Source organism: Cibotium barometz, chromosome 45 (assembly GCF_041138505.1).
Source record: "Cibotium barometz isolate CiBa-2024 chromosome 45, ASM4113850v1, whole genome shotgun sequence".
NCBI classification, from domain to species: Eukaryota; Viridiplantae; Streptophyta; class Polypodiopsida; order Cyatheales; family Cibotiaceae; genus Cibotium; species Cibotium barometz.
The window spans coordinates 14,845,637-14,871,300 of NC_141090.1; the positions used below are offsets into that span (position 1 = coordinate 14,845,637).

Sequence of the window (25,664 nt, forward strand, 5' to 3'; positions counted from 1 at the left end):
TTCCCTCATCATAGCCATCACCTTCTCAGCATCATCCCCCCCTGCCAGCTGCAGCATATATGTTTGCTAACATGACATAAGGTACAGTGTCCTCTGGATTCATATCGAAGAGGCGAAATGCAGCTCGTTCTCCTCGCACCACATCCACCTCCTTCCGGCATGTGCTCAGCAAGGTGGTCCATGACACAACACTGGGTTCAAGTGGCATATTAATAATCAACTCCTCTGCCTCAACCAACCGGCCTGTCCTTCCAAAGAGGTCAATCATGCAGTTATAATGATCAACATTTGGCACGATCTCATGATCTTGTTTCATGGCATCAAAGCAACGGCAACCCTCTCTTAACAGACCGGCATGGCTACATGCAGAGAGTACACTAAGAAAGGTGATTGAAGTTGGCTTCATGTTGTCCAAGCGCATTTGCTCATAGAGTGAAAGTGATTGTTTACCCAATCCATTTTGACAATAAGCTGCAATGATTGCATTCCACGAGATTACATTCCGCTTGGGCATCCTATCAAACACCCTCTGAGCATCTTTGATGCTCCCACATTTGCTGTACATGTTTATGAGGGCAGTCCCTAAAACAATGTTAGATTCAGATGCATTGCAAATAATATATTTATGTAGCTGTTTGCCTTCAGATAGGGCTGCACAGTTGGCGCATGCCGAAATCATGCTGATGAGTGTCACATCATCACGCTCCGACATATTTTCATAAACTCTACACGCATGTGAAAATCGGCCACATTTTCCATACAAGTTAACGAGGGCAGTCTGGATGACAATATCCTGCTCAAAGGCACTTCCCATGATGCAAGCGTGCATCTTCTTGCCTGTGGGGGGCTATGGCCACAGCACTGGCACATGCATCAAAAGTGCTTACAAATGTGACCTTATTAGGTAATGTGCCTTCTTGTAGCATTTGCCCAAAGACTTGGAGGGCATCCTGGCTCCTCCCATTTTGTGAATGTGATCCAATCAATGCATTCCAAGATACCACACTTTGCTTGTGCATCTTATAGAACATCTTACGTGCATCCACTAGACTGCCACATTTTCCATACATGTTGACAAGAGCAGTCTCGACAACAATGCTCCCTTCAAAACTGCAGCTCAAGATATGGGTATGTATTTGCTTACCTTTAGTTGGTGATCCATGGCCAGCACATGCATCAAGGGCACTAACAAAGGTGACCAGATCTGGCATCAAGCCATGCAACATCATGAGATCAAACAGGAAAAGTGCATGACTACCTTTCCCACATTGAGCATATGTAGCAATCATAGCAGTCCAAGAGACGGAATCATGGTGAGACATGCTGTTAAATTCTCTTTGAGCATACTCTAGCTGCCCACAATTGCCTTACATGGTGATAAGAGCCGTACCCACTGCAACATCCATTTTAAATTCACTGCCATACATGCAAGCATGCATCCACATGCCTGCTTTGAGGGTGGATTGGTGGGTAAGAGCGGTGAAGAGGCTAATGAAGATGAACTTGTGAGGCAAGAATCCTTGAAGCTGCATTTGCCCTACTAGGTGGAGGGCTTCAATGTGATGTCCATGCATAGCATGAGCTTTGATGGCGAAATTCCAAGCGAAGAGATCCAGCTGATGCATTCTGGCAAACAGGGAGTGCACCTCATCCAGGGCACCACAGCTACTGTACATGTGCGAGAGAAGGTTGACCAGAAGCAAGCTTTGCTCATGCCCATGTGTGATGATGTAGTCGTGGGCATGTCTGCCTTCTAGTAAAGCCTTCGCCTTCCACCGATGCCCTGTACTGCTTCAAATCACCATGAGCTTCTTTTCAAAGACTCTAACTGGTTGCAGCCATTAACTGGCACATAGTTTATTCATGTATTACAAATGAGCATTCCATGTGTACATATAATGCCATCATATATGGCTTTCCTGAACAACGAGTAGAGCTTTAATCTCCATGTTCATACACTCAATTCTACAGCATTCTGCATTGGCATTCCTTTTATCCTTCTGATGTTTTGGGCTTTCTCTATGTCAAACCATTCATTCAGATTATCATTGCATACATTTAGCCCTATTTTTCAAAGAGTTTCTTTCAGATATTCCGACAATTAGAGTACAAAGAAGTGTCCACCTTTCCGGCATTCATAAGTTCTTGAGCATTCTAACTGTTCTGCAACTTGTAGGGAAGACCTCAAGTCAATACAAGCTGCTCACCTTCCTCAGCTATCAAAAAGGTCGAGTGTCGTAAGCCCTTGAGACAAAGGGTTAGCTTCAAGTCACTACAAGCTCCTCTCTATCCTTGGTTATTGGAACTTTCACCCTGTATTTGAGATTCCTCTCATCAATGTATATATTTGTGTCTGAGATTGGACTACATGAAGGGAACGTTGTTGCACGAATGAAGATCAATGCAAGGATGCAACAAAAAAGACACTTAGGCTCTTGTAAAGAGTTCCAAGTTGTAGATGAATGTGGGAGTGGGCTTGACAATAATCCCACATGGGAACTTTTGGGAGTTTTAGAGTTTTTGTATAAAAAAGTGGCCCATTTGAGAGCTAGAGGACTCTTTGGTCATTTGGTTGAGAGGCTCATAGAGAGAGCTTGCTCCATAGCTCCTTCTCATGTGCCCTCCCAAGGCTCTCCATCTCCATTCTTGCTTCAATCTTGTACTCTCTGTTCTCTACATTTTCAATGATATGAGGTTATGGTCTACACACTTGCTAATCTAGATTTCTTAATGATGTTTTGATGCTAAAATCTGATTCGTGAATTGTAGAGTGCATGTGATGAAGCTTGTGCATGAAATGATGTGTAGTTGAGGCTTGTGTGATAGCTCTTTGCATGTTAGATTCTTTGCATAAGTTGCATTTTTATGCTTAAGTGTAGCCTAATCTTGATGCTTTGATTATGTTAGATTGATTGCTTGAGTGTTGAAGAAGGATTGAGTAGGACTAGAAGTCATTAGTGTGTGGGGTTAACTAATCTTCTCCCATTCGGGATAGCCTCTATGCGCTAACCGGGTTGCATTCACAGATTGACAAAGTGTGTGGGTTGGAGTGTAGCCTCCGCTATGCTATGATGTCCCAAACAAACGTTCGTATTCTAAAAGAGACTAAGAAGTCAACCAATGAGAAGTATGTACCACTGAAACCATCAATTGGAGGTGTAAAAGAAAGAAGATTTCTATCAGAACCCCTCCACAACTAGAAACACAAAAGCACCAAGACAGGAAAAGTATATAAATCAAACTATACTAGAAGAGTCAAGTACGAACAATGGAAAAGTCTCCATAATGCACTGAAAGATCAAGAGAGTGAATCAAGGCATACAAAGGCAGAGGTTTGGAGATCAATTGATGTTCTTTTCAAAATGTGTGACAAAGTTAACTGGACACAACAAGATAAAAAGAGCTTTCAAGACAACCTACAAACTTTCAAAAGAGTCATGAAGATAGCTTGGACAGATTCTAACATAACACACTACATGGTAAGGTTCATGATTATGTTCTTTTAGTTGACATGCACAATTGATTGATGCACATATGATTCTCTCTTTGTTGATATGTAGCATACTCTCTACAACCATATGCCATTTTTTATCCAAAAATATGGAAACCCTAGTACTTGGAACACTCAAGGGATGGAAAAGTCACACTATATGGCACAAAATGCATATTTCAGGCATACACAACATGGTGGAGGAAGGAGAAAAGCAAACAACATGCATGAAGTATTCCAATGGTTCTACCCGCAGAATACTCCAACAACTACATAGGAAAGAAACCTTAAAGTCGTCTAAGATGCTTCAGACACTAAAAGATATAGAAAAGAGAAAATAGAAAAGATCTGAAGCTTTTAAAAACTCAAGTGCTATGCAAGTACAAAACAAATGGAGAGAAAAAAAGATTTATGTAAATCATCGCTGGATTAATAGAATGTAATGATACAAGAAAATTTTTAATAAAATCTCAGGATTCCTTGTCCCTGAGTAATTTATTGCTAACACGGTGTGCTGGTTGCTTGAATCTACACATATAAAAACATATAGACATGCACACACACACACACACACACACACACACACTCATATATATATATATACACACACACACCTATATTTACACACAGATATATATATATATATTTACAGTATATACTTAAGGATATCTATATATGTATGTGTGTGTGTGTGTGTATTTGTGTATGTAGCCATGTGATGCAAAAACGAAAAAGTAAGGGATTTCAAAACATAATATCGCGTCGATTGATGTCTATTTCCATTTTGTCGCGCTTTTCCTCCATTCTAACACAACTGAAATAATTGTACACAAAGCGCAGTTTAAGTCGTTGTGTCTCTCGAAAGCAAGTGACAGCTAGATTCTCACAACAGGGGTGTAGAAACTCTAACTGTGTCCAAATCTGGACTTTTTGAGAAACCTTATAGAAATTTGGGGCAAAAAACTCTCCAGTTCCATGAGTTTGTGTAAGAATAGTTTATTGGGTCGTGCTATTTTATTATAATTAAGCATAAAAATTATCATTAAACCATTTAAGCATTATGAATCATTAAAAAGCTTGATTTCAAGAAAAAACCATTGATTAAAAAGCTTCCCAAGCATTAGAGAGCTTGGGAAGAAGATAACCATTGAGAAAGATAGAAAAACATCATGGATTAAGGCTTACCCTTGATTTTTTGACTTGATTCTTTGACAAAGAAAGGAATCCCACAAAGAAATCTTGGCCACCAAGATGGGGAGGGTAATCTCTAAGAGAGTATGGAGATTTGTGAAGCTCCAAAGCTTCCCAAAGTAGAGGTAAAATAGAGGGATAATAAAATTACACTAAAATGAAGATAAATACTAGCATGTAAATACAAAAAGATGAAAATACAAAGGAATTAGGGTATATTTATACGTAAGGGATGCCACTAACTAAGTCCAACTAGGTTCTAGAGGCTTCCTTAACCCAATTTGGACAAGGTTTGGACCAGTTTGGCTCACTTTTTGATCCAATTTTTGCAGGAGGAGAGAGGAGAGATGAAAATATATTATTTTTTCGAAATAAAAAATGCAAGGTAATGATAAAAAAAGGTTCCTACTTCATGAGCCCTCTCCCTCCTTACACTTAGGTGTCAAAAATTGATTTTTTTAACTAACCTTAATTTTTAACTAATAAACCCAGTACTTGCTCAACTCTTCATCTTATGTGAGCATTTACTCATATTTGGGGTATTTTCTTTTATTCTTTGTATTTTTTTCATCCCAACACTTGGATTAATCCTATTGGACCTTTAGAACCTTCTTTGGACCTTATTCAAAGGCTAAGGTCTTTAATACACATATTTAATTAATTTCTAATGCACATTGAAAAATTCTTTTTGAACTTCTATTTTAGGAAATTCATCTTAGATATTAGGAGAAACTTTGTATCCAAAAATATCTCAATTTTGTATTATCTCTCTCTAGAATATTTTCTCTCTCTAGGCCAAAAACAAGAGAAAACAATGTTTTCTTGCATTACGAAATAGGGGATGATTACAGGGTACTGAGATGAGAGCTTATACATCTTTTAGGGCTAAGGAGGAACCTTATATCCTCTCCCACTTGAAAAACATGAGATGTCCTCATCTCGCAAAGTGGGGGTAATCCTTTACCAACGCTTCTTCTTTCTCTAAAGGGTAGAACTTCCACTTGACCAAAAATTCTCTGAGGACTCTATTCCTGAGAACCTTCTTTTGAACATCAAGGATTTCTTCAGGTTGGAGTACCATATGGCCTTGAGTCGAAGAAGTCAACTGTTCATCATCCAGCACATGACTTGGATGGGTACATACTTTTTAGAAAACTGACATGGAATACATTATGTCCTTGAGATAGGGAGGTAGAACAAGTTCATAAGCTAGACTTTCTATTTTCTTAGTGCAGCCCACAGTTTCTTGGAGATAGCTTTTTGTACTTCTCTCACTACAAGGGATTGGGCTCATACCCATGCTCCTAGCCACTAAAAATGACTTGTGAAAAAAAGTAGCGGGCCCGTGTATCAGCGCGTGTATCATCGCGGCAACAGACATGCGTGTAAAAGCACGTGTATAGGACTGTTCAGACGCACTGATACACGGGCGTATACACGCGTTCTGTCAGTTTAGCTGCATTTAGACGCGTTGATACAAGTGTCTATACACGCGTTTTGTGACTTTAAGTGCGCTTATACACGCGTATTTCTCAGGTTTGACGCGTTTATACACGCGTATTTCTCAGGTTTGACGCATTTATACACGCGTATTTTATAAATTATCCGCATATATACACGTGACTTTTTACAGTTCTAACGCGTTTATACACGCGAAAAGAGAGCAAAAAAAATCTAGAGAGTGCTATTTGGTACCTGAATGCTGTTCCAGCATTCCAGCACCCAATAACACTCTCTGGATTTTTTTTTTGGTGCATTGGACCATCCACGAAGAACATATCCACGAGGAAGATTAAGACAAGAACGACATGAATGCATACATTGTCAATACACGATTCAAGACAGACATGAATGCAATACTATCGATTCACGATTCAATATTACTATCAAAATTTCACACATATATACAAGGGAGTCCATATGTCGAAGTAGCCCATGGCTTCAGTTTACAAAAAAATATATACAACCACATCCTCAATATGGAATGTGATACTATAAGTCTGAGTACTACTCAGACCCAGATGATGACTCGGTGCTCCCTCCATGCTCAGATGAGTTCACATCAGTCGGAATGTCCGATGAGTAGTGCTCACGTCCACCCTCTGCAGTGGCGGCGGGTGGATCATCAGCAGCTTGTGCCTGTTCAAGTAATATATAATATATAAGTATATATATATATGTAATTCAATAAACCAAAATCATTCGTTTAGAGTTTTCAAGTACCTGTCAACCGTATGGTCTCATGGCCATCTCAAACTGCGCGTCCGTAATACGTCCCTCGGCTCTGAAGATGGCCCACGTGTCACGTTTGCTATGCCGGTGAGCATACGCAGTATCATGAGTTGTGGGCTTCCTCCCCGTAACCCGTTGCTGTATCATAATCAACACAATTTGTAAGATTAAAACAATCATAGAATCAATGAATTAAGTAAACAATCAAATAAAGTGGCAAGATACTTACGAACTCTGCCTCCCATGACTCGACGTCGCCAAATCCGAAATGCGAAGATCCAATGGTCTCCATCTGGATCCATCGTGCCTCCACATGCTGCCTGCTCTTCACGCCACCCTCTGCTCGTTTCTTTGCCTCCTTCCACTCGCGTTTGTGCACAGTGGTGGCAGGTTTCTCGGCAGGATAGCCACCCATAACTACATTTAGCCCATCATCGTACGCGAGTTTTTTAAGGTGAGATCTTTTATTACTTAAGATCTCCCTTATTCGCGTCCTTCCCCATACATCCGAGAATGTAGCATGTGGGGGATTGGGGTACCGACTATGTGGCCAGTTGCGTTGGTGAACTACAACCTTCCACCATCAATGGCGATCAAGAAGGGACATCTCATGTTATCCCTTCTAATTCCAGGGAAACATAAAGTCAAGCATATGGATGTTTATCTTGAACCCTTGATTGATGAGTTGGAGGAACTATGGAGAGGTGTTGCGGTGGTGGACATTAGTAGGCCTCCCTCCTCTCGACACTTCGACTTAAAAGCAGTGTTGATGTGGACAATGCATGACTTTCCAGGATACAACGATTGTTCTGGTAAGAATTGTAATTACCTCCCTACTCTAATACTATTGGCTATATTAATTATAAATATTGACTTTATTATTCTAACTTTTATTTATATTTTAACAGGTTTGAAAACATTGGGTAAACATGCATGTCCTGTTTGTGGCCCTTCGTTAGTACATGAGTATGCTGACGGTTTGTGTAAGACCATATTCGATAATCATCATCGATTTCTCCCCTCAGATTATCCTAAATATGTAACTTGCTAGTAAGAGTAACATTCCTCCACAAACACTTCGTGCAAAAGATTGGAAGCGTATTTGGGAGTCTACAAATATTCTTCCTCTAGATGGCATGAACAGGTATAGTAATGTTTTTCAATCTTGTTTTGTGTAGTCTCTAATTGGATTAAAGGTCACATAGAGCAATCCCTTGTGTAGGTACTCCATTTTTTTTCGGCTACCATATTGGACCCATCTTAAGATCAACCATCTTCTTGATCCCATGCACATTTTCAAGAATGTGGGATCTGGTATTTGGGAACATATTATTGGTAAACGAGACAATGTTAGCGTACATGAGGACTTGTGGGTCGCAGGACGTATGCGTCAAGCTTGGCTACGAGAGGAGGGTGGGCACATTTGTCTTCCGCCTGCACCATGGATTATATCAAAGAAAGAGGAGAAGCGGGTAAAGCAGGCCATCACCACTTTGCGTACTCCCACTGGATGCATGAGATCATTGAAGGGAGCCTTTACAACCACTAAGAAAAGAGGCATTGAGCAACTATATGGGTTGAAGTCCCACGATTGGCACAAGATGCTCCAAGTAAGTGTTTTCCAAGTCTTGTACGTTGAAATTAAATTTTGTAATGCCATAAACCATACATACATGTGCTCTTATGTGCGCAGTTCATACTACCTACTAGCATCGACCATTGTGCAAATAAGAGTTTGAAAAAATGTATTTATAAGATGGGTGAGCTTGTGAGGTATGTAAAACCCATGTCAGATCACCCTTCATTATACCTTGCAAAATGAACGTGCATGAGGTATAACGTACTATTTATTTATTTTTCAGATATGTTAGTTCCAAAAGCAATTGATCCAGCCACGTTGCATGATGCGCATGTTATGGCAGTGGAGGTGGTTTGTTTGGTAGAGGAGACTTTTCCGCGAACCATTCTCACAAGTCAACTACATCTCATTGTGCATTTAGTGGACGAAATCGCTTTATGTGGCAATGTGCATGCACGTTGGATGTTCTTCCTAGAGCGCTTCATGAAGACCTTAAAAGACTTTGTGAGGCAAAGTGCAAGGCCTAAAGGAAGCATGGCCGAGGGTTGGTTGATACAAGAGTCTCTTGTATATATTTCAAAATTTCTTGGTCAGGTGGACAGCTCTTTGCTACGACTATGGAGCAATGAAGAGGACTTGAGGATGACCTCTATTGTGCCTCAAGGAAAAGGACAGAGTAAAGTAATTGACAAAACATTGATTGATGATCTTAATTTCACTTGCATCCTTAATAGTGATGTGATGAGCAGATGGGTTACAAGATATGAGGATGCAAAGACAAAAAGGCAAGCAGAAAGAGCTCTCTTTCGGAGGCAACATGGCTCTCGTAAGGCGTACCCTAAGCATCTAGCAACACTTCCGAATGATATCCATGTTGATTGGTTGCATGAGGAAATGGAGATAGCAGAGAGCGATGAGGGGCTGCATATCACGACAGAAGAATGGGAGTATGCACGAGGATGCATGTTAAAGGTACATAGAACTAATGTTTTGCATTAGTTGTAAGTGATTTGCTTTTAATATTTATTCACATTGCTTACACAAATATTGCTTCGATTTTGGTCCAGTGCACTATGTTCAATGCTATATGGTGTGAAGGCAAGCATTTTTGAACACAAAGAATTGATGAAAAGAGGAATACACAAGATTGCGGTGTCATTAGTAGCTTTGAGGGAGCTAATGGAAAAATGGATGATTATTGTGGCACAATCCAAGACATATTTAGGCTTGACTTTCGTCGCTTCTTTGTGTATGTTTTGGATGTCAAATGGCAAATGAACGTGGTGGAAAAAGGGCCTAATGCAACGATAAAACGCCATGTGAAAACCATATCTTCTTCTTCAAACACTCTCCCCGATCTCTTCGTGTCAGCATACTGCTTTTCTCTATCCTGGGCAGCCTTGATATCCTTGCAGATTGCTTGCATTTGCTACTCCATATCATCAAGCATCTGTGTGGACATCTCGACCCTGATCAATGGGCCGGACCAAGTTAATGGTGTGAGGCAATCTTGTCCGTACAGAGATTTGAATGGGCTCATCCCGATACTTTGATGATAAGAGGCATTGTAAGCAAACTCTACTAGATGTAAGTAGCTTAACCACTTCTTGGGATCTCTAGGCACAGCATGACCGAAGAATATCTTCAATTACTTGGTTTAATATTTCACTTTGACCATCTGTCTTTGGATGATAAGCTATACTGAAATCTAAGGAAGTTCCTACTACTTCGAAGAATGCAGTCGAGAACCTTGATGTGAACTTAGAATCTCTGTCGATCACTATTCTTTTGGGTAAGCCATGCAGCCTCAAAATCTCCTTGAGGAAGATTCTAGCAACATCCACTGCAGAGTAGGTTTCTTTTACTAGAATCACATGGGCAACCTCGGTCAATCTGTCAACTGCCACAAAAATGGAGTTGTGACACGATTGCACTAACGGTAATCCAGTAAGAAAATCCATACTCATACATTCCCACTTCATCTCTGGAATGTCCAAGGGAGGTAGCTTACTTGGCATTTTAACCCTTTCTGCCTTGACTCTTTGACATGTTAAGTAGTGACGTACATGATTGAGTACATCCCTTTTGAGTCCTGGCTAGAAGAAGCTCTTCTTTACAGACATGTAGGTCTTTATGAACCCTAGATGTTGAGCTATTAGGCTATCATGGGCTTCCCTCAGAATTTTCCCCTTTGTTTCCTCATCATTAGGCATGCATAGCCGATTGTTGTAATACATGCATCCTTCGTCCAATTTGTACCCAAGAACTCAACTCATGTCCTGAGGAGTCTTGCTTTCCTGCATTAGAAGGGTAGCAATAGGGGCAAAGAATCCGTCGTGCATGATTTTCTCTCGTGCTTCACTGATCAATGGATTTGACACCAATGTTATCGCAACTAAGGAGGCTTTCCTACTGAGTGCATCAGCTACCACATTTTCTTTCCTTGGCCGGTACTTTATCTCAAAGTCAAATTCTTGCAGGGTGTGCATCCATCTTCTTTGATGCATGTTAAGATCCCTTTGGGTGAAGATCTACTTCAGACTTTGATGATCAGTCATCAAGGTGAATCTCTGTCCCAGGAGATAATGTCTCCACAACTTCAAAGCATAAACTACTAAGAGTAACTCTAAGTCATGGACATCATAATTTCTCTCATGCGTTCTGATCTTTCTGGATTCATAGGCTACTGCATGACCTTCCTACATAAGAGCACCTCCTAGGGCAAAACCACTGGCATCGGTAGCTACCTCAAAGGGTTTAGAAAATTCTTGCAATTTAAGGATAGGGTTAGTTACTAAAGATGTCTTTAGCTTATCAAAAGCACTCTGACACATAGTAGTCCACTGAAATAGGGTGCTCTTCTCTTGAGAAGGTTAGTCAAAGGGGATGCTATCTGAGCATACATGGGTATAAAGATTTTATACCACACCTGGTTAGTCCCAAGAATCCTTTGACTTCTTTCACTATTTTGGGCTCTGACTAGTTCACAAGTGCTTGAATTTTAGTGGGGTCAGGAGAAATCCTGTCTTTAGATACTATGAATTTGTGAACATTTGGGTTCCACTTAACCAATCCAGAAGTTCGTCAATCCTAGAGATAGGATACTTATTTTGGATTGTTAACTGATTTAATCCTCTATAATCAATACAGAGTCTTAACGTTCCATCTTTTGTTTTCTAAGAGAGAATGGGAGCACCCCAAGGTAAAATACTAGGTCTTATGAATCCTTGCTCTAGCAGTTGCCTTAACTACTCCTTAAGTTCTATGGCTTTTGGAACTAGGATTTTGTATCCACGCTAGGCTACTGGCTGAGCTCCGGGGGTTAGTTCTATCTCATGATCTACTTCATGAGTCGGAGGCATCTCAGTCAGCTCTTTTGGGAACCCATCGGCATACTCACTTAACCACTTTGGTTCCTTAGCCTTGAATTTTCTGTCTACTGGATTCATTTTATTGACATAGACAGCTTGCCTCTTTTTGAGTCCCTTTAACAATTTAGGAGCTTTGACTAATTCTAGTTTCTTGAACTTTATTCTCGTGAAGGTCGAGAAAAGAGATAGTTCCCTTGTGACAGTGAATGTCAACCTGATTCTTATGGAGCCATTCCATTTCAAGGATTCCATCGTAGATTCCCAAGGGTAGGACTCTGAATTGGCAGTTTGTTATGTTCCCATTTAGATTAAACTGAATACGATCTGTCTCAAGGTGTGAAAAAAATCTTTCCATTAGTCAATTCCACTTGCATAGGTTTCCCTAATTTTTTATTTAGGACTAACTTACATAGACATCCTGAGGAAATAAAAGAATGTGTACTTCCTGAATCAATCAAAAGCTGGAAATGCTTACCCTTGTCCTCTGCTGGAGTTTGGAGGACTGAGGACTGAGAACTGACGATTCTGCCCTTGATGCTCAATGGCAACATAAATATGTCCTATTTCTTCCTCCACTTCCTTAGCTATTGCGGTGGCTCTAGCTGCAGTCTGAGATGGAACTCTCTCTCTCTTTGGTTTTCCCAATTCTGGGAAGGAATTCTGAGACTACTTTGCATTAAGGGTGTAAGCTGAGATGGCACTCTTCTGGGGTTGCCCTGATTTTTGCGAGGGGGACCCTGATTGAACTAATACGAAGGAGTCGGTCTTTGAATTTTGGGACCTTCGCTTCCTTGGCCCATTGACATAGAAGGAGTTGGGTAATCCTTGAGCTGGTGCCCAAAACCTTGACAACCGAATCACCTGTTTTTACTTCGAAGCTCTTTCTTCTACATTCTAGAAAGAGCCGGAGTTCGTGAAAAAGAGCTTCAAGGAAAAGGCCTTCCTTCCATTTTGAAGCTTCCCATCTCCTAGTTTTGATTAGGACCTTGGTGTCTTTTTGGAGGGGCAGAAGGTTGGAAGTACTTCCTGGTGTCTGGAACCTTTTGAAGGATGAGGGAGCTGGCTTTGGCGAGACCTTAACAACAAAGGCTTTGGTGAAGTCCTTCGCCATCCGTACTTCTTCGGCCATGGAAAATGGCTTGGTATTCTCTACCAGGGTATCCAAAGGTTTGTTCATTCCCTGAATGAACCTAGCCATCAGTTGTTCTTCATCCAGTGGTGGCAAGTATTTGAGGAGGAGAGCGAACGCTTCGTGATACTCTTCAATAGTTTTGCTCCCCTGGGTTAACTCCAAGAATTCATTCATCTTAGTTTCCAAGAAGCCGAGAGAGGACAAAATCTCTTCCTTAGGTATGTCTTGAGATCATTCCATGTCTGGGTGTTCCAATCCAGATGGTTTGTCTCACAGTGGTTTCTCCATGCTACTCTCGATGTTTCTACTATCTTCAGCCTTCTTGCAAGAGCCACTTTACTTTTTTCATTGTATCCGGTGATATTGAAATATTCTTCCATTGCTTCGATCCACTTTTCCACAGCCTCGCCCAAGTTTTCCCCTTCACCCTTGAAGGGACCTGGCTGAGATCTGTGAAGGGCTTTGCGAACATGGGCGTCAAGCTCTTCCTCATCTATGAGAGGATCTGGCTATCTGCCCATGGTTCGCACGTCTCATGATTCTGCCAAAACAATACATCGTTAAATTTCTATTTGATTTCGTCACATCGAGATCCTAAGACAACAAGTTTGAAAATAATTACTTTAAACAAGATAATCGATCTTATTAAAGATCTACGACATACATTCGAGGAAACAAATTATCTTCCTCCACATACGCATGGGTGTCCTAGCAACCGCAAGCCCGTGCATTGCCTGGTTAGAACCCTCTAGGATCCTCCTTAGGTGTCCTAGCACTTCCCTTAGGGACCGCTTCGTCGGCCCTCACCCATCGTATCGAAAGGGCACCATTTAAACTATACCGAGTTGGTCAAGACCTTGGTAGGCTTTGTCGCACGAGAGACATCCTTTAACGACTCCCCGCCAGCTGTGCAACGTAACTCTCCTTAGTTTAAAGCATAAGCGAAATGCTTCCTCCAGCATTTTGGTGTAAGACACTCCTTTTCAAAAAACAGAGTTTCTATGCAAGTAAGAATATCCCGTTGAGTTTGATTCCACAAGACCCTTTTCCTCAAAATCCACACTTTCTTAATGAAAATCACAAATCGCGTATCTTGGTAATCCACCCATGAGTTACAACGAATTTTTAACTTATTTTTCGTCGATTTCGGGTCTTAAGGAAAACGTCTTTAAATCAACCTGGTAGTCCATTCTTTGTATTGAGGAAATGGGAATGGTCACAAGGTTTTGCCTAATTTCTGATTCGAGAGATGAGAAAGCATCTCACTGACCCACCATTCTCACGTGGTCGTGGTCTCGCCATAAATTACTTGGATTTAATCCTAGCTTTGATTCCTAATGATTTTTCTTCTATTTATCTGATAAATTAACGGTGATTTTCAATCAAAAACTATAAAAATTTATTCTTTGCTGGTGGCAATAGAATTATAAACAGCTATATTCAAGAATGATGGAATTTTATAAAGATAACTCTATTTCTAATAATCCATTTGTGAATATGCATACAGCATTTTATTGATTTATTCACATAGAAATATCTTAAAATACTATTTTCTCCATTTTGATCCTCAACATTAATATACCATAATTTTCTACATGAAATTATGGTGAAACCTTCTCTTTTAACATCGAAATTAATTTATGCATTTTCTAATTAAAGTACGATGAACTTCCTCTTTTAAATAAATAAAAATACCCATATTTGAAATATGCCAAAAACTCCTCTTTTAATATTTAAAATATTTATATCTATAATATCTTGGAAATTCCTCTTTTTGCATCTAAATTTTTATGCATGTACATATATAAAAATAAATATAACAAAATTTCTTCTTTTCTCTATTTAAACAATTATGCATAAATACTATAAAAGTATTTTTCATAAATATAAAAAATCATTCTTTTAGCATAAAAATATCTATGCCTAGAATATGATGGGAATTCCTCTTTTTGCTTTATTAAATGTATGCATAAAAATAAGATTCATCTTTTATTCTTGAAAATTTTACCATGGCTTCGCAGCAATTTCTGAGAATGTTCAATTTTCTAATCTTAAATAAATACTCATAACTATGAAATGTGGTGGAAATTCCTCTTTTAAAATAAAAAATTTATTTATGCATACATAACATAATTATAAGCATAATTATGATTAAATCTCTTGGTTATTCTTTAAAATATCCATTCATCATTCCTATGTGAAAATACTTGTAAAAATGTTAGCATAACTCTCTTTTCAACTTAAAAAAAATAATTTGATTTTTCTTAATCATAAACAAGCTTAAAAGAATTAGTCATCATTTTTAACTATATGAAAATCATAAAAATATTTAATCTACTTCTCTAGCTTATCAAGCCTAGAGTTTTGATTAAGATAATGAGATTATCATTAAGATCCATCCTTCTAACAAGGATCTAACCATAAAAATGATTAATCCTTAAAAAGGAGAGATTCACTAATAAAAAATATTATAATTAATCATAAAGATTAGCATTAAACCATTTAAACATTATGAATCATTAAAAAGCTTGATTTCAGGAAAAAACCATTGATTAAAAAGCTTCCCAAGAACTAGAGGGATTGGGAAGAAGATAACCATTGAGAAAGATAGAAAGCTATTGGCATGCATTGGTTTGCTACTATCTTCCATAGGTTCCTACGAGCATCTAATAGTCCCATCATGGATAAGTGGATTGGGAGATATAAGGATGCAATAAATAGACAAAAGGATGAGAGAAGAGCTTTTAGATGAGCAAATAGATGCTTGCCATTCCCGCCTAGCTTGGAACCTCTACCAAATGGGATCAATATAGAATGGCTTTGTATGGCAATATCGATGGCATTGCAAAATGGAGAGATGATCAGAAGAGAAGAGCATGAGTATGCAAGAGGATGTGACCCTCAAGTAAGTAAATTCTTCATCTCTATCTCATGTATATACCTTATTTAATGCACTATAATAAATCTCATGCTTTTGTTTGATGTTAGGACAAACTATATAATGAAATATGGTCAAAGGGAAGGCACTTTCACATTGAGCGTGTGAATTATAAAAGAACCACAAAGTCAATATTAGGTAATTTGGAAAAAATCTCACATTTTGGAAATCAATTACTCCATATAGTTTTGGACATATCTTAAACATACTAACTCCAAATTTGTCGGAGATCATAAATTTAGATTCTACTCTTCAAGATCTTTCCGATGATATGTCACATGAGGGGGTTTTGATAAACTTTTGGACAAGTTCACCATGCTCCCATTTTTCAAATGGGAATGGGATTTTTCCCAAAAAATCTAATATGGTGTTCACATTTGATTGTGGTGTGATGGCAACTTTTAAGCAAGAAAAGCGAGCTAGTAGACATGATACCAATGTCATAGAGGATAATCTTGAGTATTGTGGAACTATTGAGGATATTCTTGAGGTTGGATTTAGAGTATTCAGTCTATTTATCTTTGATGTCAAATGGTTCAAGGTGATGTATAGAGGTGCTCAAGCAACCATGAAGAGACATCCAAATGGATTCTTTCAAATTTATTCCACCAAGTTTTGGAATGATAAGAAAGATAATTTTGTACTACCTCAACACTGTCAAAAGATTAGTAGACTTACCAATCCCAAATTAAATCTTGATGTAGTATAATAAAAGTGTAACCCCCTTTTCTTTGTGATATTAGGTTGTGTTTCTTGATCCACAGTGGTGGTATATTATACAAGTTTTCCCTCATTCAAAACATATTAGGTTGTGTTTCTTGATCCAAAGTGGTGGTATATTATACAAGTTTTCCCTCATTCAAAACATATATTTCAAGATCAAGATGTGGAGGCCTAATCTATGGATGAGGTGCAAGTAGGTACTATCTAAAATTGGCTCATTGTGGAAGAAGACGATGATGAAAAATTTTTGAGGGGACCGATCAAGAGCATGAGGAACATCAATCCAAAGAAGATGATGAGTCACCTATCAATCATGAAAATGCTTCATTGGATCATGATAGTGATATTGATATGGAATCCCATCTTTTCATTGAGCTTCCATTAGATATAGACATTGATGAAGCAACACATATGGATTTATTACAAGATGGGATAGATTCATGATCTTGACATTGTTTCCTTTCTCAAAAGTTTCACCTATCTTTTTTTTTGCTTGAAACATGGCTCCAAGGGTTATGATGGTGTTGTTTTAATAATATAATCATTTTATCTGTATGTGATATATATAGCTTAAATTCAACATCCAACAACTCTTTGGAATTTTATGCAACGAAAATAGTAGTGCAATTTTTCTCCTATTTTTGCTACATAGCAAAATTACAGTATAGCAACAAAATTTCAATGCTATAGGCACTGCTAAGAGCAGTGAAATATCGCTAGAGGAGCAAAAATTTACTGCTATAAGCGTTGCCCGCCGGCAGCAAAATTCAACACTATTTCGTTGTTGCGGGGCACAGGAGTGGAATCCTTGACATATCAACAAAATAAACGTTGCTATGCCTCCGACGTGTTGTAGTGTATGCATAAGGCTTAAGCTTAGGAAAACAGACTGAAGCTTGTGCATATAGCTTTAATCTTATGCAAAGAGATTTAAGCTTCAAGATTATGCAAAGATTTCATTCTTTTTGATGTGGAGTGCTATGCAAGAATGGAGTTTAAATGTGTTAAGTTTCTATGCTATGCGTGGATGGATTCTCTCCCATATTAGAGCATACATAAGCACCATACATGCATGCAAGCATATAGATCATGCATAAATCTTTTCTCATAAATTTGATACTAATCACTTTTTCTCATGTAACTGTGTTCATGAAGTAAACCCATACTTTCCTTGTGTGATCATCATCAATTAATGTAACATATTATCTACAATATACAATTGTTGTAGTCTTGATTGGTCCCCATACATCAAAATGTATAACATCCAATGAACTTATCCTGATGCATTTTTCATACTAAAAATATTGTTTAGCATACTTTGGCCAAAATAAAATGCTTCAATACCTTTTGTACATACCATCAACCTTAAATTTTAGCAAGTCTAGAACAATATTTTAGTCCTAGATAGACTTTACCCATGGTATATTCACATGACCTATGTGCTTGTGCCAAATATCAATATCTACAACAACAATGACTCATGTCCCATTCTTAAAAATGGTTACTTCAGCTCAGGAATATTAACAACCAAATTAAACATCTTGCTATTTTTGTTACCCTTTGTAACCAACACTACTAGCCATTGGGGACTGTAGCGAGGGTGTTAAAAATATACACCGTCGCTTACACGATGACGAATGCGTCGCTTAAGCAATCTTATGTCGCTTAAGCAATGTAAAAAAATTATAAAAAAAAACATGTCGCTTATGCGATGCTTTTTTTTTTAATCGCTTATGCGATGCTGTTGAACGACGTTTTTTGCGATGCTTGCAGAGACTGACTAGCGTCACATAAGCGACGTTAAATTTTTTTAAAAAAAATCCTCGCTTATGCGATGTTTTTTTTTGCCTATCGCTTAAGCGACGCTACGCATTTTTATACTCCCGCGCTCACCGAGAACCTCATTTCTCTTCGACGAGAGAGCACGGAGACGTATGTATGTGTGTGTTTGTATGTATGTATGTGTGTGTCTTTCTAGCTTTCTCTCTCTCTCTCTCTCTATATATATATATATATATATATATATATATTCTCTCTCTCTCTCTCTCTCTATATATATATATATATATATATATATATATATATAGAGAGAGAGAGAGAGAGAGAGAGAGATAGAGAGAGCAAATGCAAAGCTGAATGACTCCAAATTTATCCCTAAATCTCCGCAAGTATTAGCTACGAACCACACCCTGTCCCCAGTTCAAAGAACTAAGGACGAGTGGCTCAATAGCCTTAGGAGTGCCTACAAGGAAAGACGACAGCCCCTAAGATAAGGATGTTCTTCCCAAGAGGACACTTCTAGCAACTCGAGAGCTCTACAAGTACTTTGAGGGGAGATATCACGCCCCCAAAACAAGGACTATCTCCCCAAAAGTTGTACGATGGGTGTCGGGCAGTGTTTATATATAGAATAGTATCCCGCCGAATTTCCATCTTTTTCCCGGCGGGCCCGCCGGGCTTTTATCTTTCCCGGCGGGCCCGTCGGGAAAGCTATTTATCCCGACGGGCCCGCCGAGAAAGATAAAAGCCCGGAGGTGTTACGGGACTAGTGGGTTCTGGCAGGTCATTGCTCAAGTCATGTGAATATACAATGTGATCACAAGTTTTAATATGTTAACAATAGGTTTTGTTAACGTGATCACGAAATTGTGGCGTGACAGTGTGGCCTATTGTGCAGGATGATTGTTTTATCACCCAGATGCATTGGAGGGCCATTTCTTTTGTCATATGGGGAGTCTTTGCTCATAAGATGCCTTACTGTACCATTGAGTGCAATCGAGGACGCTTGCTATTTTTCAAGAGGGGGGTGTGTCACGACCTTGTGTTTTTCTCTGGACAGTATGCAGGTGTGCACGGGGTGTGCACGGGGACGTGGTGGACAGTGTGAATGGCATCGGATTGGAGTTAAAAAGGAAGCCCATGTGTGGACAACCCCAAGTGTGAAGGGGGCAAAGAGACTTTAATTTAAAAAGGTTTTATAACCTTTCGTGGGCAAAAATTAAAGTTATAAAGGTTTTAAAACCTTGGGTGGCCCAAAAGCTATTTTGGCAGGCTACTCCACTTTTGGAGGATGTGTTTTTTTTTCTTTCTCATGCTTTTGGGAGAGGCCTACTTAATCTGGAGTGTGCGCTTTTCTCCTTGAGAAGGCTGCTGTGCAGGGGTTGAACTGTGTGTGGGTCTCTCCCTCTCTTTGGTGAAAAACTGTGCAGGGCTGCAGGACAGGAGATGGGCTGAACTGCAGGTGTGCTTCAGGGCTGCAGCAGAGGAGGGTGTGCGTTTTCTCTCTCTGGAAAGTGGCAGCACTACAGTACATACAGGGCCGACTGAACCTCTCTCTCTCTCTCTGTGGCGACTATCAACTTGGATTGCACGTGGCTGGACTACATGTGGACTGAATAGAGAGTCAAATATCACGTTGTCAGGCTATTTGCAGGTGGCGCACAGAAGCTGAACTGCATGTGGGGGTTCTCCCCTACTTGCTACGAGTTGGCTGAAGGGGTACACATGCTTATGGAGGGGCTGGCCGGCCTGTTTTTGGGTGTTTTTCTGTGTGCGCAAAAGTTGAGGGCTGAATAGTAGGAGGGCTGAAGCTGCGGCACATGCTCTTTTCTCTTGGCTCGGGTTTCGAGTTCCTTTCCAGCCAGGATCTATTCTACACCCATGATTCGTCCATGAGAACTCCATTGTTTGGCCGTCCCCATTCTCCTTTATCTGTGGGCGTTTGTTTTCTACAGGCGAGCTCCCTCTGTGTCCCCAGGTTGTTGTCAGAATACACAGCACAGATGATGACCAGATTTGGGAACACAAGAGCAAAAAATGCATGCAGAAAAACAGCACAAGAGAGAGAGAGATGTAGGCATGTAACTCTGCTCTAATATACACAAGAAGATCCCGATATGATACACCGAGTGGTATGGGGCTGGGGGCCTATTTATATGCCCCCAGATGGGCAATCGGCCTGCTGAAAAGGCCCTCCACGACTGTAGCAACCGTCGGCCAGCAGCACATGAGGCCCACGACTGCATACATCCAGTCGACTAGCAGTGAGACACTCCACGACTGATGTTTGAGTAGTCGGACAGCTACTGGGTCCTCCAGCTATCACCAGGTGGTGTACTTTGCTGCAATTGTTTTCCCTATTTATTTCTTTATATAAATATCTTTTTCTTTTTCTTTCTTTGGCTGCTATTGCTTTCCCCCGGATCTCTTGGAAGAGCTAGGGCCATTGCATTGTCAGTTCGGTGGTCTAGTGGGACATTAGACCAGTGGATGGCCAAGCCTGAGATATGCACTACCAGTGAACAGGACATGGTCACTGGATGAAAGGATAGGCCAATGGATTTGGCTTGAAGCGACGGTTCACACCAGTTAGTGGCCGCCGCTTGAAAGGTCACTATATCTTGATTTCTAAGCAGATTCTGAAGTGACCATAGAGGTCAAAGATGGTCAAGAGACCATAAGGAATGTAGATGACATCATCCCTAAAATTTAGGGAAACTGCTATTGATCAGATTTGAAATCTCTTCGCGTTGCAAGGATCAATAATCACCAAAGGACTGATGTCAAAATGTTAGCAGATTGGGAGATTTTTAGACCGGAAGGCTGGAACGAGAAATGAGCTGCATGACTGCCATGTGGCAGCTTTTAGGCCAGTTTCTAATTACAGTAGGCTGGGCGCTCGATTATCTTCCCCTTGGGCTCGTTTTTGTGGTTTTTCAGGTGGATTGTTGCAGGTTAAGAGCTATTGGAGCTTCCCCTTCCCTGTTCTATATGCATTGAGGGTTAAGAGCTATTGGAGCTTCCCCTTCCCTGTTCTCTATGCATTGAGCTTGCTCCCCACAGCCTCTCTTAACCTATATTCAGCTATGGTAATGGCCCTCTAGTGGGCTACTCTCATGAATTATGTACAGCTATGTAGGGAATATGCTTTTTGGCTGAGGCAAGAGCCTCCTTTAACAGGAACAGGAGCAGCTAACTGCTGCTCCAAAGCAGGAACAGGTGAGGGTAGTTACCTCACCACGCAGGTGTCCAAGTCAGTACTAAATCAATGCTGTTTTTGGACTGTTCAGGGGCTGTTCCAAGGCCCAGTTGATGCCAGATTGTAGAGGGACCTTGCTAGGGTCTACCAAGATAGTGTGGTGGTTGTACAGAGCTGAAAACAAAGCTGAAAATAGGTCTGTATAGAAAATACAGCAAGCTTAAATTCACTATTTGGGACTCAAATGGGTAGGTTGAGACCTATGGAAGTGAACTCAATTAGTTGGGATTCATTCTGAGTTATTTTGGGATAGTTTTAGTACTATTATGCTGGCAAAATTCTTCCAGAACTTGTAAACTTCAGCAGGAACAGGTAGAGTGCCCAATTGCACTCCCGCTTTCTATTTTCAATCTCTTAATGAAGAAATAAATACCGCAAGGGGCACTGGACTTCGGGGCCAATCTGGTGTTGAGCGAGGGAGTGAGGATTCTGTTTGTGTGTGTGTCATAAATCTAGGTATTTAAATGAAAGAATTACTGCGTTATGTGTCCATAGCCCGGTTTCACCAGCCGCCTCAGGGTTGCCTCCCAAGCCTCAGCGTGGGTAATCTTTTAGCCCTTCGCTCTCTTACCAATATGAGCCTTGGCCCGATTGAGCTCCTCTCCAACAATGTATTGAGCTCCTCTCTAACAATGTATTCAGCTCTTCTCTAACAATGTATCTCTAGTCTGACATATAGTTGTTTTAAATATATAGATACGATGAGTGACCACGGCCGTAAAGTGAAGTTGGCGATCATCAAGTCTTTGCTACGAGGCACTGGACTTTCTGGAGATACACTGCGAGAGGCCATGACAGATTATGTGGAGATGGATGATGCGGGTTTAGACGGCGTGATTGAGATTCTTGGGAGATTTAGTGTGTCCGTACGACCTGGAGAGGGTACATCCTCCCAACCACATGCAGGAGTGGAGACGTCTTGGCATGCACATACTACTGCGCATCGGTAAGCTTCTTGATTGATAAAATAGTAATGTCATCCATTTTTTACATCTAGAATTCTTAATATATATATCCTTTTGATGTCTTTGTTTGCTTAGGACTCCTATCCCAGTTACATCACATCACGAGAGTTAGCGGCTTACTCCTGATGTACCTCCTAGTACTCAGGTGGTGACACCTGATTCACAGGGTAGTGGCCGTTCCGCAGGTATATATTTTATGGTGATTACGGATTAAATATCAAGTATTTTTTACAAACTAACATCTCAATATATCGTATGTTTGTATTGCGCGTAGGCATCAGCGGCGGCGGCAGAGTACCACACCACCAGTGCCGATGTGCACGTGCACTCGGACTTTGGGTGTGACATGTGACATCACACCTGATGGGGGTATCCTTCAGGTCAAGGCCGGCATCGCCTTCAAACGACAGATGAGAGATCTTTGCATGTCATATCTACAGCGAGTTCATATACCATGGCAGTAAGTATTATTTAACATAAAGAATATGAATTACAGTTTTTTATTTGAATTACTAAACTGACTTTATTTTGCAATGCAGCGATCAACTCGAGGATGACAAGAAATATGTCATCAACACACACTGGAGATGGAGTTTGGGGTAGGATGGAGTCAGAAGTGGTTGCTGAAACAAATGTGTAAACTCCCGAGTCATCGACGCGACAATGTATGGTAAGTAGAGAGAGAGAAATGAAACAAAATGAAATGCTATATTTACGTCTTCAAAAGGCCAAAATGACCTATGAGACCAAAAAGTTACCACACCAGAGAGCTCTGATACCAATGGGTAGCATGGGGTGTGTTGCGGTTAAGGGTACTGCGGGTAGTCACTGAGGGTGCTACTGGAACTACTGCCACCAAGAAATGCTAGAAGACTGCTGGCTTCGATGGTCTACTGCTAGGCTAAGTTGATCCAGGGAACCTTGCTTTATTGCGGGTACTGAAGGTTGAGATGCTGATACTGGGGTTGAAACGAGAGATAGAAGCCTGTACACAACTAGAGTAAGAAAAACGAGTCTGAGGGGAATCAAACCCCGACACTAGCCATATGAGGCTATCACCACGAGACTCCCCACCACCCACCCTTGCTAGTAAGTTTAAAAAAAAAACAAGACTTCACAATGAATGATTTTGAGATTAAATTTTACCGAACATAGGCTGATCTGTGAGTTGATACATAAGACTACTGGTCCTCATCATTATCTCTGAGATAAACTGTCAATAAAATTTCATCTTCATTATCCTTGTTGACTTCTTCGAACTCCTCGATCGTTAAATTTGTGTTCACGTTCATTTCCTCCATAGCGCTCGACATCCATTGTTTCCTCCTCTTCGATGTCTGTAGTGTGAGAGTCTGGATCGTTGTCGTTCTCATCACCTACAATGTCATCATGATCGACGAATAGAACAATTCTACACCTCTCTGAGGTCGATGTGTCTAGATTCGAGGATGTAATCAAATCATCCTGATCCGCTGTCTCAGAGTCAACGCTATCAAACAAGTGTCGAACTCTAGGTTGGACATGCACAACTTGCCACCATGGATGAGCATCTGTATTCTTGTAAAAGAATGCTTGTTCAACATGAGTTGGCAGAATGTAAGGCTCTTTTGTTGCACGCAATAACTTTGAGGAGTCGACGGACCAAAATCCGGACGGTTCTCTTTTCATTGTGGCATTATTGCCTTTATACCCGGCATGGAACCAATCCACCTTCAAAACCACCTGTCAAAATACACGAATCAAAACTTTAGAATTATGTTTAGCTTTAAGAAATCTACATGTTATTGTTGCATGAAGAGAGATCTCATTTACCTGCTTGAAGATACGATATGATACTTCATAAATGCCGACTATGGTTCCCACGTAACCAAGTTCACTGTCGACGATAAGATTTGTGTCTCTTGAACTTGCACGTGATAATTGCTTAAAAGAGGCAACAACGCAAGAATCCTGAGTTAGACGTAAGTCGTCAATAGATTTTATCCGAAGATGTTGTCCATAAGCCCACATGTTGGTATACATTCGAGCCTACCCCAAAACATAAATTATTAAAAAAATTTGAGATTCATTTGTTTAGTTCAGAGTTTTCAAAACCAAACAAGTTACCTGTTTTTCACACCCGATCATAAACTCTCTTTGTTCCGTAGAGAGATTGGCTCATGATCACTAACCGCACGTTGCATACGGGTGTATAACCAATCCATGAAAGTAGGTACGTCCCCGTCGTTATTTACATTGGTTTGACGTCTAGATCTCCTCTTTTTACGTCTACCAACTCGTTTGCTTGCAAGTTCCTCCTCGTACTCATCAACGAATTGTTGCATGCATTTGCTATTAAAGACAATGAAAGTAGAAATATCCAATTTATCTTGGATCTTAAGTCGAAAAGGGACTCCCTTACCGGACAATACCTCGTCATTACATGGTAGAAGACGACTCATTTGTCCATACGCGTGGAGCTTTAGAATCGATTTTCTCAAGGTATTCACAAACGTAATACATGCATTCTTCAAGCATCCATCCCTCCGCCATAGAACCCTCTGGTCTTGCTTTTTGACGTACATAACCTTTCAATACTCCCATAAACCTCTCAACCCAAAACATCCATCGAGTGCTGACAATACCAGTGAGCTCTATCTCGTCTACTAGATGGATTAGAAGATGAACCTGGATATCAAAAAAGGAGGTTGGAAATTCCTTTTCCATTAAACAAAGAAGCTCTATACATTCACGCTTCTTTTGTGGAATTGACCCTTTGGCAATCTCTTTAGATGTAATCCATCTATCAGTAAAAGAAAGAAGATATTAGAGATGTTATTGAATAAAGAAGATATGAAATAAAATTTTATACTAAAAATTAATGAGCGATAAATACCTTGCAAGCGATCCAAGGCGATATATCACATCTTGGACTCCTCTTGTAGTACATCCATCAATAACAAGGGGTAGAACATGCTACATACATGATTAATCCGATCAACAAACATACAAGAAAATAAATACTT

The 25,664-nt window shown here is 40.1% G+C and overlaps 1 protein-coding gene across 1 annotated transcript; it reads right to left on the bottom strand.

Annotated features, from left to right (window-relative positions):
- Positions 1–797: 797 nt before the first annotated feature.
- On the bottom strand, positions 798–1,676 carry LOC147612476 (pentatricopeptide repeat-containing protein At2g46050, mitochondrial-like). Its single transcript, XM_086783506.1, has 2 exons — positions 1,448–1,676; positions 798–1,204 (listed from the first exon to the last, which is right to left on the bottom strand). The coding sequence occupies exons 1-2, from the start codon at positions 1,674–1,676 to the stop codon at positions 798–800; spliced, it is 636 nt and encodes a 211-aa protein (XP_086639632.1).
- Between the last annotated feature and the right edge of the window lie 23,988 nt (positions 1,677–25,664).